Below are 17,719 nucleotides of genomic sequence, written 5' to 3' on the forward strand. Positions count from 1 at the left end.
TTGAATTCAGGGTCTCCACCTTCTCAGCCAAGCTCCTGCCCTGGGGCCTGGCCTCTTTCCCCAGCTGGTCCACCAGGCTCCCCTGGGGCAGGGCTGGTGGCCAGAGTGGGGGGAGCCACCCCTTAGCTTCTTCACTGCCTCCTCTCTGTGCAAAGCCTCTCCTAGCATCCTGGCCCGGTTCTTGGTGGTCACATGGTGGGGTCCATGTACCGACTTTGGGGGTGGGGCACTCTGGGGCTATTCGTGGGGGTCGGGGGACCTCGAGGCCACGGCCTTGGTTCTCTCTCTGCCTCCCTGGCCTCCAGCCCAGGGCTCGGGGACAGCTCTATGGTGGGAGGCTAACGGTCTGGTGGTCGCTGGCCTCCCACATCACGTCCAATCCTGCCCGTGAGCTTGTGTCCGCAAAACCACCGTACAGGGTCGGGAGGGGCCAAAATCACGGCCAAGCTCGGAGCTGGGAGTCCAGTGAGTCACCAGTTGCGAGTCCTGCGTGGCGGGGGCTGGTTTCAGCTCGGCCCCTCCCGCCCTGGTCTGCAGCCTCCCGTGTGGGTCAGGGGTGCTGGCTGCAGGGAGCTGGTCTCTGCTTCTCCGTCTACTGCGCTGGGGGGACGAAGGGTCCCAGCCCCTGCACCGGCCGCACCCCCCGGGCCCTTTTGGAATATCCACGTGGATTCTGGACCTCACGCTTGGCCTCGGCCCCCCTGAGCGAGCCCTGTGGCTCTCATCTCCAGTGCACATAGGATCCGAGGGTTCATGTACAACCTGGGAACATTCCTCCAGACACGTGGGCCGTGCCGGCACAGAGCTGTCCCCCGTCAGAACCCGGCTCCCACCGCCTCCCAGCCTCCCCACCCTTTGTGCCCGAAGCTCATGGGTGTATTTCCTCCCACCCTTCCTTCTCCCCACTCCTCCTCCCTGTCCTTCTCCCAGCACCGCTGTCTAAGGCATCCTTCATGGACAACTGTAACCTCTGTCCTTATCCTCCGAGCACAATTAATTATACCTTCATGTGTCTCCGGTTACATCTAGGCTGCCCTGTCTGATTCTTCTGTGTGCCCACCGGGACTTCAGGCCCCTGAAGGACCGGGCTGGGGTCTCCCGCCTCCAGGCCACACACCCCTGCATGGCACTGCCCATTGGGGACGGGCAAGGAGGGTCATAGGCCCGAGCGGAGTGTCTGGTGTGAGGGTTAGCAGGTGAGCTGACAAGCCCCAGCTCCGCCATGACCTGCAGACCACGGGCAGGACCCTACCTGCACAGCGATCACGGACAAGACCTCCACTGAGATCCGGTTAAACTCATCGAAGCAGCCCCACGCTCCAGTCTGAGCCAGGCCCTTGTATATGTTTCCACAGGACTAGGAAGGGGGAGATGGGGCAGAGGTAGAGACTCAGAGGGCCGCCCAACTGCCAGGAGCCCCCCACGTGCCCCTTCCTCTGGGTCACAGTCCTGACCGAGGGTCAGGTCGGAGAGCTCTGGGGCCTGGGGGAGGCCAGCAGGCCAGCACCCACTCCTCAGGAGGGGTCCAGGCGTGGAGGGCTGGCTGCCAGCAAGAGCCCAGCCTTGCCCTGTGACCTCCCTGGGGTGGGCACTTCCCTAGCCCCGCACCTGGATGGCTCAGATAAGAGCAATTGTGTAAAATGTAGCCCTTGCGGTTTTTTCTTGCACCCAAGGGAGGGGGCTTCTCTCTCAGATGGGAGGTGGGCTTGCATGTCAGATTTCCTTCTAGATGTTTTTGTCTCTCCAGATCTCATTGGGTGATGAGGATTCTTCAGGGTCTCCATGTAGGATTCTAGGTGAGTGTTAAATGCCCCTGGGATGCTTTTCTGAAATCCAGAGACTGGAGTGGTCTGTGGCCTTGACTGCGAGAGGGCAGCCTCAAGCTCAGGAGGGTTGGCCTTGGGGCTCAAATACGGGTGGGGAGGGGAGGGGACTCCTGTGGGCCCAGGCTCCTGACGCCAGGCCTACACTATCCCTCCCACAGAGGCGGCCCTGCTGGGCCTCCAGGAGGCTCTGCTCTCCTGTGGGGCCCGTGGAGATCCGACAGCGAGCTGCACAGTCTCCAGGGACCGCTGTCTCCTGGCTGTCCCCTGGCTCCCCTCCTTAGCCTGCCCGGACTCGCTTTTACCCCAAAGCCCCACGCTGAACCACAACAGAAACACTCCCTCTGTTGGGAGCCCCCAGCTGCCTGGGGAGAGCTTGGAAGGGAGGCTGGGAGGAGGCGACCTCCCAGGGTGGGACTTTGGGCCTGGGTTTGTTGACCCTAGGAGCCTCCTCTGGACATGTCTGCCACCCCCACAGGGCTCCACTGGCAGGGACGGGGCTGCTCAGCTGGACCTCAGGGCGGGGACCGTCAGCAGACGGAGAGCCCGGTGCCGCCTCCTCCAGTTCTGCCTGCAGTGTCCAGGCACCTTGAACGTGTGTGGGGCCCAAGAGATGCGGTGTGTGGTCCCCACGGGCCCTCTGGCCCCTCCAGGCTTGGAGCCCACCTTGTAGTCCATTTGCTCCGAGCAGTTGAAGACGTACACCATGGTGCCCAGGGCCCTGCCCAGATCCTTGGTTGTCTCTGTCTTGCCGGTTCCAGCAGGGCCAGCGGGGGCCCCGCCCATGATCAGGTGCAGGGACTGGGTCAAGGTGATGTAGCATCTGCAACGGACCACATGCGTTGACCCCCGGCCGCCCCCTTCCCTTTCACGGTCGAAACAGCTCGCCATGTCCAGGTGACACCCGCTCGGCTCCAGGGGGGCACCCCCACTTTGCAGGCCCTCAGAGAGGTCGAGCAACTCCCCCGGAACCGCACAGCTCGCACTGACGGCCCCCGAGGCTGGCTGTCTGGCCGGCGGCAGGGGTGAGTCCGGGCACGGTCCCCCTACCCCTGCTAAGGCGGCTGGCGCGCCCACCTGTCCGTGAGCGGGGTGATGACCAGCCGCGGCGTGTTGCCCAGGTACTCATAGGAGTACTGGATTTGGGCGTCACAGATGTTGGCAAAGCAGTGCTTCTTCTCCTCGTCCCAGCGATGCCGCAGCTGCGACTGCCACGTGAAGGCCTGGGCGCTCTCCACCTGCGGGAGGAGCGGGAGCGTGGGGGCCCGGCCCGCCCGGGGAAGCCCCCGCTCCTCCCCCAGGATGCACGTCCACCCAGGGCCGCCCCCAGCCGAGTCCTGCGGAGGAGTGGCCCCTCCTACCGATGGCTCCTCTGACGGCTCCCCAGGGGCAGTGGGGAGGGCTGGCTGGTGCCAGGAGGAGAGCCGCCTCCCCGGGGAAGAGGCGCTAGCGGGGGCAGGAGCCCCCGAACACCAGATCCCGACCCGGTCCCGGCCCTTCCCCAGCTCCCGTGCCTTGGCCGTGATCATTTTGGCAACCACGTCCCGCGCGTGCACGTCGATGGTACAGATGGTCATGACCTTCATCCTGTCACCTGCGCTGAGGTTTCCGATGAGCAGGGTGATGAGTGCGTTCAGCTGGCTGATCTGTGGGGACCAAGGCCCCTGGGCTGGGACACTGCGTGTGGCCTGCCCATCGCGCTCGCCCCCGCCCCTGTGGGTCCCCTGGGGGCTCACGGCTTGCGGGGCGGGGGGGAAGACCACCGTCCTCTTAGTGACAAACACGAAGCACAGAAAAAGCTCTGGATGTCCCCCAGCTGGGGGGGTGGGGTGAGCCGCGTTGGGATGCCACAGAGCCCCTGAGAAGGACGTCGCGGGGGCAAGTCCAGCACCGCGGGGAGATGGTGGATACTAGGTACAAACGGGGCTTCTAGAGCCGCGCAGACCGTCTCTACGGTATTGCCATGTAAGCCCAGGATATGCGCACAAATTGAGCTGCTGATTTCCAGGCCAAAAGAAGAAAAAGAAAAGAAAACTGCGAATTTCCAATTGTGTATTTCCATTTTCTACCCTTGGGCAGCACCACTGAGGGGGGGCGCGGAGGGCCACGGTTTGGCCGCTTTTGACCGACCTTGACCGACCGGCAGCGCGCAGGGCTCCGACCAACCGCACCTGCTTCTTGCTGTAATCCTTGACGGAGCTCTCGTAGCCTTCCTCCAGCCGCGCGAAGGCCAGGCCCACCTCGGTGGTCCACCAGATCTGCGTGCACGTGAGCGCGATCTGCAAGCGGACGGTGAGCGACACCCCCCGGTACAGTGGCCCCGGCCGGCGCGGAGGCCAACGCCGGGGGGCCGCGCCCCCTCCCGAGCCCCTCCCCAGGACCTGGGCCGGGTAATCGAAGATCCACTGCTCCCTCGGCTTTTCCTCGTAGGTCACCACGGCCTCTGGGATCTCGTGCCGCAGGGTGGCACACATGCGGTCCAGAACTCGGTTCAGCCACACTTCCACCTGGGGACAGGGGCACACGCTGACTGGGCAGGCCCTGCGGGCTGTGGGTTCCAAACACTTGCTTTGTCATTCAGAAAAGAACTGGGCCATTTGCCACAACCGTCAGCCCGGGGGTGAGCAGCGAGAAAGACCCACTTAACAGATGCGGTTGGGAAGCCCGGGGGCACCCGTCCCCTGGAGGACTTGTTGCACTGGCCGTTCACGTGCACACGCTATTGCTAGGCGGACCAGGGAGGGGATCCAGAGAAAATTCTAGAAGACAGGCTATGTCCGAGCCCCTGCGGTGCTGCTGATGGTGGGAGACGCGACGTCTGTCCTCCCAAGTCCCCAGTGGGTTCTGCCTGCTCCTCGGGGGGCCTGGTCTCAGGGTCCGAGATGGTCACACAGGACAAAACTACTTTATTTGCAGACAAGCCTTCTTTGTATTTTAAAATACAAACCCTCCACTAGCCACCACCAGTCGCGGGGAAGACCCAAACAGGGCCGTCGGCTTCGTTTGCCTCCTAAACTGTAAACACGGTGCCACGGTTGTGTCCACAAGGAGCTGAGCACGGGGAGTGCGTCTAAGCCCGCTGTGATGACGGGGTCTCGCCGGGCCCCCCACAAGCCCGTCTGTGCAGAGCAAACCCGCCGGAGCTCCAGGCCCACGTTTCTGAAGCTCCAGTTTTCTTGTTTCTTGTGTGAGATTTTCTTCTTTTCCCCCCAAGCTGATTTCTCTCCAAATTACATTTCACTCAGGAAAATGTCGTGTCGATATGGTGGCCGAGTTGGGCGGTGAGATACGGGGACGTGTGGCGTCGGCCAGAGGGGGCCGCCTCTCGGGTGGCTGGGACGGGAACGGGGCCCCCACGGTGGGGAGACCTCCTCTGGCGCGCCAAAGCCCTGAAGCCGATCGTTCTGTTCCAGGGTCAGAACGCAACGGCTCAGGCGTGCGGGGCCTCACAGAGGACAGCTCACCAGCGTCCACAAACCTCTCCCCTCCCCTCCTCCCTCTGTTTTTTCTCGAGATGCACCCCAGACTGTGCAGGTCAGGCTGTGCTGGAGACTGTCCACGGAAGCCGCTGGAGCGCTTGCCCGGGCAAGGGACAGTCCCGGGCTGGGTGGCCCTGCGGCCGCTCCATCCTGATGTGCGGCCGGCACTCACCTGCCCCGAGAGGTCACACTCTTGGTCGAAGTCCACGTACTCGTCCTCCTTGCTGAACATGCCCAGGCCGAATTTGAGAGGCTTTTCGTCGGAGTCGAGGCGAAACTTGAGCTTACACAGGCTGTCGAAGAGCTTGGCCAGGTGGCGGCTCACCTGCGGGGGTGGGGGCGCAGACACGGGGTCACGGAGCCCAGGGCCTCGGAGGGGGCGCGGGCACAGCCGGGTTCTCCTTGGGGCATTTTAAGGTCTTTTCTGTTTTGGAATGCCCCTGCCCTCCCGTGTCTGCTCGGTGTTAACAAAACACGCTTAGCCATCCAAGGGCCCCGCCCAGCAGCTCTGAGGGGCGACTTGGAGACCAGCTGCGGGATCCAGGCTTCAGGGACAAAGGTCTGTTCCTGAAGGTGACCGGACGCTTTTCCTTGACAAGGCTGTCCCCAGGCCCTGGGCCCATTTCCTTGGGCCACCCCGTGCCTCCCTTCTGGCGCATCCTGCAATTTTAGGATTCAAATAAAAGATTGGGTTTTCCCTTCACCTAATTAGTTAAGCCCCCTCTCTTTTCAGAGGAGCCTCGAGGAAACATCTTTCTGGCTCCTGGGGGCCCAGATCTGTCAGGATGAGCCAGCGGCCACCTAGTGAGCCAGCAAGTCTCCCAGAAACACCATCTCGCTAAGCCCCTGGCATCTAACCCACTTTCCAGACGAGGAACATGAGGCAAGGGGTTCTCTGTCACGGCCAGGCCCCCGGCAGTTTCTGGCGTGGGTGACTTCGTGGAGGTGGTCCAGGGACCTCCGTGCACACAGGGTCACCCAGTCGTGGGGGCGAGCACGGGGCCGCCTACCTCCACGGGGTCGTTTCCGTTGGAGAGGATGTCCAGGAGGTCAGCCGAGGAGACAAAGTAGAACCTCGGGAAAGCCAGTCTTTTCGTCTCTAAGTATTCTGCCAAGGCCTTTTCGCACACAGCCAAGCTGGGAGGAGGGAGGCCACGGGGCTGTGGAGACCTTCTGAGGCCCAGCCCGTCCACGCGGCGCCACCGCCCTGGAGATGCCCGTCTGTTTGCAGCCCCGGTCAGACTCAGACCCTGGAACCCGACCCGCCGTGTGGGTGTCCCTCTGAGACTGAGGACACGCCGTGTGGCCGGCGTGGCACCACGAGGCCAGGAGCGCCAGCTCCCAGGGAGGAGTTTGCCCTGTCCTGGTGGCGGGGGCTGCTGGCTCGGGACGCCCCTCCCCCGCCCAGCCGCGGGGACCTACTTCTTCTTCAGATTCTCCAGTTTGTCGTAGAGCCCGGGCTTGTTGGTGGCCTCGATCACGTTGGGCGTTTTCACTGCCTCCTCCATCAGGGCCTGGAGGAGATGGGCCCCGGGGCGTGAGCGGCGCGGGCTCTCCGGGGTCGCCACTTCTGACCGTACGCAGGGAGGCGGAGGGCCGTGCTCACCTTGAACTCCGTGTCGATGTCGTCGAAGCGCCTGGAGTCCTCTGGCAGCTGTGCGCGGATGTCCTCGGAGCCAATGAAGATGCTCTCCAGGTGGCTCCAGGTCCGCTGCACCTCGAACCAGACAGAGAGGACCGCGTCCGCCGTGGACAGCTTCTGCTGCCAGCTCGTCACCTCCTTCAGGAAGTGCGACAGGTACTTGGAAGTCATCAGGTTCTGCAGCTGCACCTGGTTGTCTTCCAAGGTCTCCACCAGCACCTCGTCCGCCTTGAGCATCACGGTGCCCGTGCGCGGGTGCGGCTCGTGCCCGAACTCCATGCTGGACCACGTGGCGTCCAGGGCTTTCAGCACCTTTCGGGGGACACGGGGGGACATATCACTCGGCGGCTGGCCAGAGGGGCCGAGAAGGACCCAGAGGGAAGCCCTGCTTCCGGAAATCCGGAACTTTCCTACCGACGACATTGACCATCTCCAAAAGGGAGCAACGACGCAAACGTCCGTCCGTAGATGGACAGGTGTGGTGGGACAGAGCGTCAGAACGCCGCTCGGCCCTAAGGAGAAATGAGGGTCTGCCTCGGGTTCCCGCACGGCTGGATCCTGACGTCATCACGCCAAGTCGACGAGGCCGGCCAGGCGAGGCCCAGTCCTGCGCGATTCCATCCTCGTGAAATGTCCAGAACAGGCGAGTCCGTGGGGACAGGAAGTGGGTCATTGGGGGTGGGACGGGGATGTGCGGGAAGATGGGGGTTCCTGGAGGGAGCGGCTTTCTTTCTGAGCTGGTGAAAACGTGCTAACACTGAATAATTCTACCACGTGACGGTCGCCCACTTCCGTGACTACGCTAAAAAGCCACTGAACTGTACACGTTAAGTGGGTGAACAGTACAGCATGCCAATGAAAGCTCAGTAAAGCTGTTTTCTTTGAAAAAGGGGAGATGGATGCCTGAGTGGCTCACTGGGTCAAGCTTCTGCCTTCGGCTCAGTCATGATCCCGGGGTCTTGGGATGGAGCCCTGCATCGGGCTCCCTGCTCAGCAGGAAGCCGGCTTCTCCCTCTCCCTCTGCCCCTTCCTCCCACTTGTGCTCCCTCTCACTATCTCTCTCTGACAACTAAATAAATAAAATCTTAAAAAAAAAAATAGGAAGAAAGCCCAAGTGTGAAGGCTCACACAGAGCAGGTGAGGAGGGAGATGTGTGTTGCAGAAGGAGCCCCCCGTCGTGTTTCCCTGTGTCCGGGGACTGTGCCAGCTGGTGGCTCGTCACCCACCCCGATGGCCAGGCCTCCCGCCTTCCCTCCTCCAGCCTCTTCTCCAAAGTCGCTAGCAAGGCTGCTGCACAAGAGGAGAGCGCCCAGGCCGTTGTTCAGTGCACATACTAGTGCACACAGGGCACGGAGCTAGACCCAAGGGATCCCTTCTCCAGTGATACATCCTGGAAATTTTTTACAAGATTTCCATCGTGGGTTGGTTAAGGGAGAGCCCACCAGACTTTGTTTCTGAGTCAAGCGACCCACAGACCCCCACAAGAAGCACGATGTTCGTAGGCGCCGGGCCGGCCTAGCGTCGTCCCGCACAGCACACGTTCTGCCGTCGACAAAAGAAAAATACCTTCTCCATCCCCGACTCCTTCACAGCCTTGTCCACGATGTTCCGAACCTCGTCCTCATACTGGTGGAGGTCCAGCTGCAGCAAATCCGCCAGCATGGTCTCATCTGACATTTCAAATTTCACCTGGGGGAGAAATAGGCATGTTCCAGCTAAGGTCATCTGTCCCGGACAGACGTCTTTGTCCTTCGTGGAGACGCAGGTCGGTGAGTAATCCGGGGTAAGAGGGAGGGTTGGAAGCTCTGCGTCACCATTTCCTGGCTCTGTGACTTTGGGGAGCTTCTGCTCCGAGACTCGCCTTTCCTCCCCATAACACCGTGTATTGGCCGAGCCCCCTGTAGCGTTTTGAAGTGTTTCTCCTAAGTTCCTGTCTGCCCAGACCTCAGAATATGACCTTATTTGGGAATAGGGTCTTGGCTGGTGCCAGGAATCCTGAGAGGAGATCGTCCTGGATTATCCATGTAGGACCTAAATGACAGCCGTCCTTAGAAGAGAAAGGACAGGGGGATTCGGAATGGGGAAGGAAGCCACGTGGTGGTGGGCACTGAGATTGGAGGGACGCAGCCACAAGCCAAGGGATGCCCGGGGCCTCCGCCAGCTGGAGATGGGGAAGGACTGTCCCCAGGAGCCTTCAGAGGGAGGTGCCCTGCCCACACCTCGACGGCAGACTTGCAGCCCCAGAGCCGTGAGGGATTAGATGTCTGTGGTCTGAAGCCCCTGCTTGTGGCTCTTTGCTGCGGTAGCCCCAGGACGCCGGTGCACCTGCCCAGGGATTGATGCTACCGACCTCTGTTAACAGCAGGCACGGCCGAGTCTCGGGCGCTGTTGCCCCAGTAACAGCAGCAGGTGCCAGCACAGTGCCTCCCAGCCCTCACGCCCCTTCCAGGTCCTGTCCTCTGGCCTTGCTGTCACACCATTTCCGAGCACCGGTCCTGAGCCCCCATGGAGACTGGTTTAACTAACGGAGAGAACGGAGTGTCTCCCCGTCACATCTGGGAGGACATCTGTCTGCCCGGGGTCCGCTAGGTCCTCGGCTGGGACGTTTTAGCTGTTTGTTGACCCCCGGCCGGGGGTCTCTCCCAGGCCGCCTGGACGGGGCAAAGCTGTGGTCTGTGTTCGAGCCCTCCCGACAGCCCAGCCCTCCCGCCTGTCCCATGTAGCTCCCCCGAGCCTCCAGCCACACTCCACAGGCTCCTGCAGCCTTTTCTGTTCTTCCCTCCCCTCAGCCGTCGCCTCCTCTAGACCCAGGACCATCCAGTGCTGTCCTTGTCTGAGCTTCCCTGAGAGCAGAGGCTCCCTTCCCGCCCCGGTATCGGCCTCCGCAGGGCCGCTCTGCCAAGCAGGTCTTCAGGACAGTTTGGCTCCGTGTGCTGAGGTGGGACGTGTTGCTGTCTGCCTCCCGGGGTTGTCGACACCGGTAACCACACCCTCCAACTAGGGGGTGCCACGGGAACATCTGGGCACTAGGACTCTGTGCTCCTGGGGTGCACGGGGGAAGCCAAAATTCCCAACCCCTGTGGACAGTCCACTTACACCGAAAGCAGCTGCATAATTAGCGAGGCCCAGTGCAAAATGAAAATGACGGGGCCCTTCATTAAAAATTGTTAAGAATCGGGGCGCCAGGAGGGCTCTGTCGGTGAAGCATCTGCCTTCGGCTCAGGTCATGATCTCGGGGTCCTGAGATCGAGTCCCGCATCAGGCTCCCTGCTCAGTAGGGAGCCTGCTTCCCCTCTCTCTGCCTGCTGCTCCCCCTGCTCTCTCTCTCTCTGTCATTCTCTCGCACTAAAATAAATATATAAAATCTTAAAGAAAATTATTAAGGCTGTCCAGATGGCCACCGCGGAGCCCTCCAGCCAGCGTGGGTGCCCTCGGAGCGCCCCGCCCCGTGGGACCGGCCTGGCCCCAGCCCTGCGAGAGCCCAGCTCCGTCCGCCCGGGGCCCGCCCGTCCCGCAGTGAGGCCGGCCGGCCGCCAGGGGGCAGTACCTGGGTGGCCTGCATGAGCTGTTGCCAGTGGCGGTCGCGGATGGCCGGGTTCTGCAGCTCGCTCACGGCGCGCAGGGACGTGATCATGTTCTTGACGGTGTTGTCCAGCCCCACGAAGGCGTCCCAGCTCCTCATCTCCTTGTCCAGAGACCGCACGTCTTTGGCAAACTTCTTACAGTCTATGTCCATCTGCTCAACGTTGATGTCTTTCCACTTGGTGGTCTTCCAGCTGTCGATGCTGCTGTTCACCTGGGGGGGCGGTCAGTGAGGGCTGGGGACGCGGGACGTGGGGGGCTGCCGGCCGAGGGGGGGACGGCGGACGGACGCCAGCGGGGAGAGCCCGCGTGCAGAGACGCGGCTCCAAAGTCAGCGGCTGGACTCTCCTTCGGCAGAACCCTGGGGGCGGGCCGCCGCCGCTCCCCGGCCCCCGGTCCCCTGCTCCTGGGTGGGGCCCTGTGACCTGCCCCGACCAGGGAAACATGACAGCAACGCCTGGCCCTCTGGGGTAGAGCACGCTGAATTCCCAGGGCTCGACGTGGAGCTCTGGGACCCTTGGCCGCCACGGACACGCATGCAGCTACACAGCCCGGAACGAGGGCCCCCGAGGCTGAATGGAGCCCATGTGTGGCCCTCACAAGGGAGAGAGACGTACTTCCGGACGACAGAGAGGTCCCCCTGGGGCTGTGGCGCGGTGACCCAGCTTAACACCGACACTTGACTGCGCACTAGAAGCTCGGGGACACAGAGCATCCCCAGGGAAGGACCCCACCAGCAGCGGAGACAGAAGGCCGTGAGGCCTGCGGTCTTCAGTTCGGTGTGGTCTGGAGACGGCTATGGAGCTGGGCCGGACGGAGTGAGGTTGTCGGTGCAGGGGCTTGGGGCCCCGGGGGCCGGGCTGGACCGGCCTGCCTGTGGCACAAAGACCAAGGGGCCCGGCGGTTTACAGGACGCCTGCCTGGAGATGCTAAGACATGAAACCTTAATCCCCCACAGGCACTGAGTCACTGGACGGCTCTTTTAGGTTTTAGCTTCTTCCGTATCCTGTTATCGTAAGAGTATCCTGGGCAGCCTGTCTTGGAGGGTTTTCCTTTGCCTATTCTGGCTGTAAATGCTTCCTGCTAGCCCCTGGGAGACGTGGGCCTTCTTCTCCAGGCCGTGCGGACTGCTGCTTTCCCAGGGGATGGGCAGTCCCCACCCCCACCCTCCCTGGCTCTACCGACTCTGTTCCAGAATGTCCCTCCTGCACGCGAGACTCGGGTTCCGCTCATTATGAGAAAGTGACCATCTAGAGGCTCTGGTCTGTCCTCTCCCTGGAGGGGTGGCTGTAACCAAGCCTGTGACTTGGAGAGGGTCCCCCCCGGAAGGGCTGTGGAGGGTCCGCGGGCTCCAAACGGAGACCGGGTCAGCACGCGACTGCGACGTGCTGAGAACTAAGAAAGCGGAGGGACACGGCGCTCTCCTGTGCGGGGGGGGAGCCCCGGGCGAGGCCGGGAGGGCGGTGCTCCCCCGAGCCGCTCACGGAGAAGGTCCGGGTCTGCAGAAAGTCAGAAGGGCTTCTCTCGGGGGAGAGGAGGATTTGACGGAGATTTGCAGTTCGGTGGAGAGAGTAAGAGGGAAGAGCTAACATCTTTCTGGAAACGGGGGAGCGGGAGGGAGAGGCCAGCGAAGCCGACAGGTGCTCCTGTGCTACTCTCCTTTCCCAGAGCGGGCGCCGTCAGGGCCGCCCCACATCCTAGTGCCTCCCCTCGCCGCCCATGCCTGCCCTGGGTCCCCGCAGCGCTGCCCTCCCCCATGCAGGGACCCGCCATCGCCCTCACCATGACGATCATGTCCCAGAGCTCCTTCAGCAGGCGGACCTCCTTGTGACAAGCTTTGAGTTGCTTGTAGTCTGGGACAGGGACCTCAAACAGGCTCCCCGACTTGCACAGGGCCTCCATGGTGCTCTCCATGGACGCGATGCTCTTTTGTTGCTGGGGGCGGCAAGGGACGGGTAGGCGGCGCGGCTCACGCTCGGCGCCAGCCTCGCTCTTGTCCTCCGCCGCATCCCGGGGACCTTTTCTGCATCTTTGCAGGTCTCCGGCCCGGTGCTGTGTTCCGACCCCGTGCACCAACCGGCGATGGGGGGGAGTGGTGCACCTGGCCGGCGAGAGCAGCGCCCACCCCCTCCCGCCTTCCAATGCCCCCTGCTGCTGGCCGCCTGGCCGGGGCTCTAGCGCTGGGAGCTCAGGCGGGAGAAGTGACTAAGGCGCAAACGCCCGCTTTCCCCCAGAGAGGCTCAGGACGGCTCCGTTCTCACGCCGTTTTTTACCCTAGTGAACATGAGGGAGGTAATGCTTGATGGCTTGGAAAACGAGAACAAGCTAGATAAGACGAGGGAAGCAAGGGTCACACCAAACCAGGTGAGTGAGGGTTGGGGGTTGAGTGTGTGAGTGTGCGTGTGTGTGCACGTGTGCACGGATGTGAAGGAGGGCTCCCCGTGTGTGTGGTGGCTCCAAGAGGCCTTTCACACACACGGGACCGATTCCTAAACAAGGTCACACTGGATCTCTGCAGCCCCAGCCCGGGCCCTGGGGGCTCCAGGAGGGACCATGTGCCTCCCCGCCAGGCTCATGGATTGGGACGTGAGCACATGACCCTGACGAATGGGGAGATCTCGGGGAATGGTGGCCTCGAAGCTGTGTGAGAAGAGCAGAGGCTGGGGGAGAGCACGTGCAGGGGATCCTCCAGGGCATCCTGGGGTCTTTGTGCTCACACCACCCCCCCACTCCTCACCCCCCGGCCCAGAGGGCTGTCAGGCCCAGCCCTGTGCCTCTTGCACATTGGACGCTGGTTGTGGACTTAACATCGGGAGCAGAAGGGGACGTGGTGAGGCTCGGCCGTGGGTGGCACATGGTGGCCCGGGAGGGAGGGCGGGGGGAAGACAGCAGCCACAAGAGGTGGGTTCCAGGCCGGGTGACAGGGAGCCGCTGGGTGAGGAGGAGCCAGGGACGAAGGAGGTACAGGGGGGCCGAGTGGCTGGGCTGGACTGCGGAGCTCGGGGATGTTCCCGCAGCTCCGAGCAGCACCCCCATCGGGGAGGCCACACGGGCCGGATGCGGGCTGCGCATGGACACCTGTGCGCACGTGGCCCCAAGGCCAGGCCCCCCGCGGCCGGGGATGAGTGCTCAGGGAGAGAGGCTGGGAGGGCGCGGGGGCCCTTGACCCACGTACCTTATTCAGGGACTTGTAGGGGTCGGGGTCAGTGAAGCTGAACGGGGCTTCTCGCCGGAACTTCTCTCGGAACTCCTGCTGCTTGCGCTGCGGGAGAAACACCCGTGTGACCGTCCCCGAGTGACCGTCCCCGGAGGCAGCCCGACCTCGCAGAGGGCATCCCGGCCCCGGGCGTCTCTACCTCGAACTGCTGGCACTTTCGCCTCAGGATGTTGACCTCGTTGGCCTGCAGGGGCGCCACGTTCTGCTTCACCTGGACGGCCAGCTTCTTGGTGTTTGTCCACTGCTCTGGCAGCTCCTGCGCACATGAGGGCCGGGCCCCTTCCTTTCCTGCTCCCCTAAACGCCCTCCACCGTGAGATCGCCTGCACCCCCGGGGACTTGCCGATGTAGCTCAGAGAGCCCCATGTGCCTCCCTCCGCTGGCGCCCCCGAGGCCGCACCTTCGGCAGGTGCGACGGCCAGCCCGTCCCCCGCTTCGAGAACTTTGCCAGAACAGCTTTAACCATCTGAGGGGTTTTGGCATTTTCAAAGTCCCCCACACTTGCACAAACATTGGACTTCGGATCACAAAATATTTTGAAGAGAATCCCAGCCCACAAATTCTTCGCCCACAAGGAAAAGAGACGGGTTTCCCGTGCCTCTGTGAGGAGCTAGCGTTCCGTGGGCGGAGGTACGGCTCAAAGCCTGTTTCACACCAGTCGCCCCCAGGCCTGGCCACACGCGCTGCACATCCGGCCCCGCTGGACTGTGGACAGGGCAGCAGGGGCGGCCCTGGCCCCGTAGCAGGAACCCGGGCAGTGCCCGCCCCCAGCTCCCGCACCCCTGCCCTGCACTTCTGCTGTCCCCTCTGCCGCCGGGTTTCGGCACGGATCCAGAGCAGGACAGGGAGTGGAGAAAGGGATGGGGGGACCCTCCAGGGGGTGGCTGGGCTGTGGCTTCAGGACTCTTCCCCTCGTCCTTCCCCTCGTCCCCAGCCCAGCTGGCACCCAAAGCTGCTCTGACCATTTCCAAATTAGCTGCAAAGTGCGGTCTCGGGCGGCCTGGAGCCCTCCTCCTCCCACCGTGCCTTGGCCAGCCCCGTGCCACATCGGCCTTCCGGGTCAGGGAGCTCCTGCCACAGCCAGCCCTCCCTCGGCCTCACGGCCGTGTCCCTAACCTCCGCAGGGCCTCCGCGGACCCTGCTGTCTGTCCCCCGTCCCCTGCATCTGGGGTTGACCCATCCTTGTGGGCAGAGGTGGGATAGGAAGTCATTTTTAATTCAACAATCAACGGAGGAACCCCCGGCCCCACCCTGGAGGTCACCTCACCGTCCCTTCCTCTGCGGGGAGCCCTCTCCCGCCTCCATATTCCAAATTCCCGAACCCAGAGGGGGGGTCCATCCTGCTGGTCCCACGTGAGGGGCTTTGTCCCCATCACAACAGCCTGCACTCCAGTTGCAAGGCCCCCAGCACGGGGCTGCTCCCCCCACCTTCCCTGCACTGGTTCCACCCCGCCCCTCGCCCCCCCGCCCCCCCGCCCCCCGCGGCACGGCCCCAGCCCGTCCACCTGCAGCTTCATGTGGGTCTCCTCCGGGATCTCCTCCCCATAAGACTTGAGCAGCTCAATGGTTTGCTTCAGGGGCTCAAACATGTTGTCGGTGGCCGCCTGCCTCTCCTTGACCTTCATCAGGTGACCCATCACCTCCACGAGACCGTCGTAGTCCCCCTCCTTGAGGCTCTTGGTCAAGCCCGCCCTGACGACTTTCATGAAGGTTTCCAGGTCAGCCAGGCTATCAAACGAGAGGCCCCCGTGAGGGGTGCCACCCTCCATGGGGCGGCTGGTGAGGCCTGTGGCGGGGGGCGGTCGGCAGCGGGGGCCTCCCGGTCATGCAGCAGGGCCCTGCTGAGTGAGGGGGAGCTCCTGTCCACCTCGGGACACATGCTCTTGACCCCCACCTATGCACCCCCGGCTCTGCTCCAACGGGCCTCGAGGACGGAACTCAGCCCACCTGCACGGCCTCTTGGCCTCCCACGGCCCCAACCACCACCTGTGACGGCGCAGTCACCGGTCCCCCGGCCACATGACATGAAGGCGCTCAGTGAGTCGGGCCCCATGAAGCCCAGGGCGTCCACTCACCGCCGGGCGGCGCCTGTCCACCGGGCCCACCCTGGACGGTGGGGGGGCTGCCGCCCTCGATGCTGACCTTCCCCCCACACCTGCCCGGCAGGAGCGCCCCCTCCGCCCTCAGCACCACGAAGGCGTCTGTCCAGCTGTCCCCAGGCGTGGTCAAGGTCGGGACGCGGCAGGACGGGTGCCCACCTACTGATGACGTGGTTGGTCAGGTGCTGCTTGAACATGAAGCTCCAACGCCTGATGGCGTTCAGCAGGGCCTGCTTGAAGGGACGGCAGTCGCACTGTAGCCACCCGCTGAACACCCTGGTGTTCTCGCTCCTGGACACCTCCTCGTACAGCTTCTCGTAGGAGTCGATCTGGGAAACACGGCCGCGGCTCACCATCGGGCCGCCCAGGGAGGCGGGCGGCCCTTCCCGCGGGTCACTTCTCCTTCTTCTCCCAGCCCTCCCTGGGACCCCCGCAGCCCCCAAGCCTGTCGGAAGGGGACGGCCTTGGGCAAGGCCAGCCGGGTTTCTGAAGAACAGGCCGGGAGCTCGGGGGTGAATGTGGTCATGGGAACCACAGCCCTCGCCACACCGCTCTGCGCTCTCGGGGCTCTCGGAGCCCCCAGCCGACCCCCACCCGCCCATCTCCCCTGTGGGTGCGTCCCTGCTGCTCACAGGCGTCTCTCTCCCCCCCGTGCCTGGGAAAGAGGGGAGGTGTGCGTAGTCACTGTGGTCTTGTGTTCTGTCTTTCCTGGGAGGGAAAGACCCTGAGGGCACTGCCCCCTCCCAGGGCTGACGATCGGAGAGCAGACCACTCCCCAGGGAGCCCATCTTACGTATACGAACAACCCAGAGCCCACACCCCACCCGCCGTCTTCGCACTCGGGGCCAATATTCCCCTGTCCTAATCACCCCAGGGCCAGGGACCAGATGACAACCCGCTCCGGGGTACACCCGGCAGTCCACTGGCAGGACTCCCACGCGCCCATCCAAGCCCGTTCTTTCCCGTAAAAACCACAAGACAGGCTGCGGGTCCGCCTTCCCCTCTGTCCCTCTGCCTCAGACGGACCCTGGTGCTTCCTCCATGGCCCTGCGGGGCGGGGTGTTCCCCCTCCTTCTGGAACCCGTGAGTCACAAGCTCTTTCCATGTCAGTCACCTGCTCCATTGGGAGACACCAAACCAGAATAATAATAAAACCCACATTTAAAAACCACTCACCTGGGGCACCTGGGGGGCTCCGTCAGTGAAGCGTCTGCCTTCAGCTCAGGTCATGGTCTTGGGGTCCTGGGATTGAGCCCCATGTCGGGCTCCCTGCTCAGTGGGGAGTCTGCTTCCCCCTCTCCCCTACGCTCATGCCCTCTCTTTCCCTCTCTCTCTCTCTCAAATAAATAGATAAACTCTTTAAAATAAGTTTTTAAAAAATAAAAACCTTTCATCCAAGGTTTGACCCAAGCCCAGCGAGAAGCCCTGCCCCCTGGGGAGGGGGCGGGAATCGCAGGGGTGAGGCAGCGGGCACACACCTGCTGCTGAAACTGGGTGAGGCTGGGCGGCGTCTTGGAGAGGGTCTCTTCAGCCTGGGTGTCCAAGTCCTCTGGGGTGACCGCACGCCCGTAGATCAGGAAGTTCTTCATGAACTCCTGGGGGTCATCCGTCCAGAGGTAGGCGTACCTCTCGAAGGAGTCCTGGTACTCCTCGGCCTCCTTCATGGCGCCGATGACCAGGTTGGACATCTCCTCCCTCATCTCTATGAGGTCTGTCATGTCTTCCAGGTCTGCCTACAAGGGGGCAGGAGGGGAGCAGACCAGTGTGCGTTTGGCCGGAGGTCACAGCTTCGATGGGATCTCTCTGCCCGGGATCTCTTTCTGCCGGTGGAGGTGTTGCTAACCTCCCGAGATGGAAAACAGAGCCATTTGTCAATGG

The 17,719-nt window shown here is 63.0% G+C and overlaps 1 protein-coding gene across 1 annotated transcript in view; it reads right to left on the minus strand.

Moving 5' to 3' along the window:
- LOC111160287 (dynein axonemal heavy chain 17) overlaps nucleotides 1-17,719 on the minus strand; it is a 95,261-nt gene that overhangs the window by 50,028 nt on the left and 27,514 nt on the right. The window contains exons 19-36 of the mRNA XM_022523225.1: nucleotides 17,320-17,574; nucleotides 16,001-16,170; nucleotides 15,248-15,470; nucleotides 13,883-13,999; nucleotides 13,702-13,788; nucleotides 12,309-12,461; nucleotides 10,492-10,740; nucleotides 8,511-8,633; nucleotides 6,909-7,256; nucleotides 6,725-6,816; nucleotides 6,313-6,439; nucleotides 5,475-5,627; nucleotides 4,205-4,330; nucleotides 3,995-4,102; nucleotides 3,338-3,469; nucleotides 2,901-3,061; nucleotides 2,490-2,646; nucleotides 1,253-1,357 (exon numbers count right to left, since the gene is read on the minus strand). Of these exons, the coding sequence (XP_022378933.1) occupies nucleotides 1,253-1,357; nucleotides 2,490-2,646; nucleotides 2,901-3,061; nucleotides 3,338-3,469; nucleotides 3,995-4,102; nucleotides 4,205-4,330; nucleotides 5,475-5,627; nucleotides 6,313-6,439; nucleotides 6,725-6,816; nucleotides 6,909-7,256; nucleotides 8,511-8,633; nucleotides 10,492-10,740; nucleotides 12,309-12,461; nucleotides 13,702-13,788; nucleotides 13,883-13,999; nucleotides 15,248-15,470; nucleotides 16,001-16,170; nucleotides 17,320-17,574 (2,886 nt within the window). The remainder of the gene's footprint in view (nucleotides 1-1,252; nucleotides 1,358-2,489; nucleotides 2,647-2,900; nucleotides 3,062-3,337; nucleotides 3,470-3,994; nucleotides 4,103-4,204; nucleotides 4,331-5,474; nucleotides 5,628-6,312; nucleotides 6,440-6,724; nucleotides 6,817-6,908; nucleotides 7,257-8,510; nucleotides 8,634-10,491; nucleotides 10,741-12,308; nucleotides 12,462-13,701; nucleotides 13,789-13,882; nucleotides 14,000-15,247; nucleotides 15,471-16,000; nucleotides 16,171-17,319; nucleotides 17,575-17,719) is intronic.

Source organism: Enhydra lutris, unplaced genomic scaffold (assembly GCF_002288905.1).
Source record: "Enhydra lutris kenyoni isolate GAN:26980312 unplaced genomic scaffold, ASM228890v2 scaffoldscaffold75, whole genome shotgun sequence".
NCBI lineage: Eukaryota > Metazoa > Chordata > Mammalia > Carnivora > Mustelidae > Enhydra > Enhydra lutris.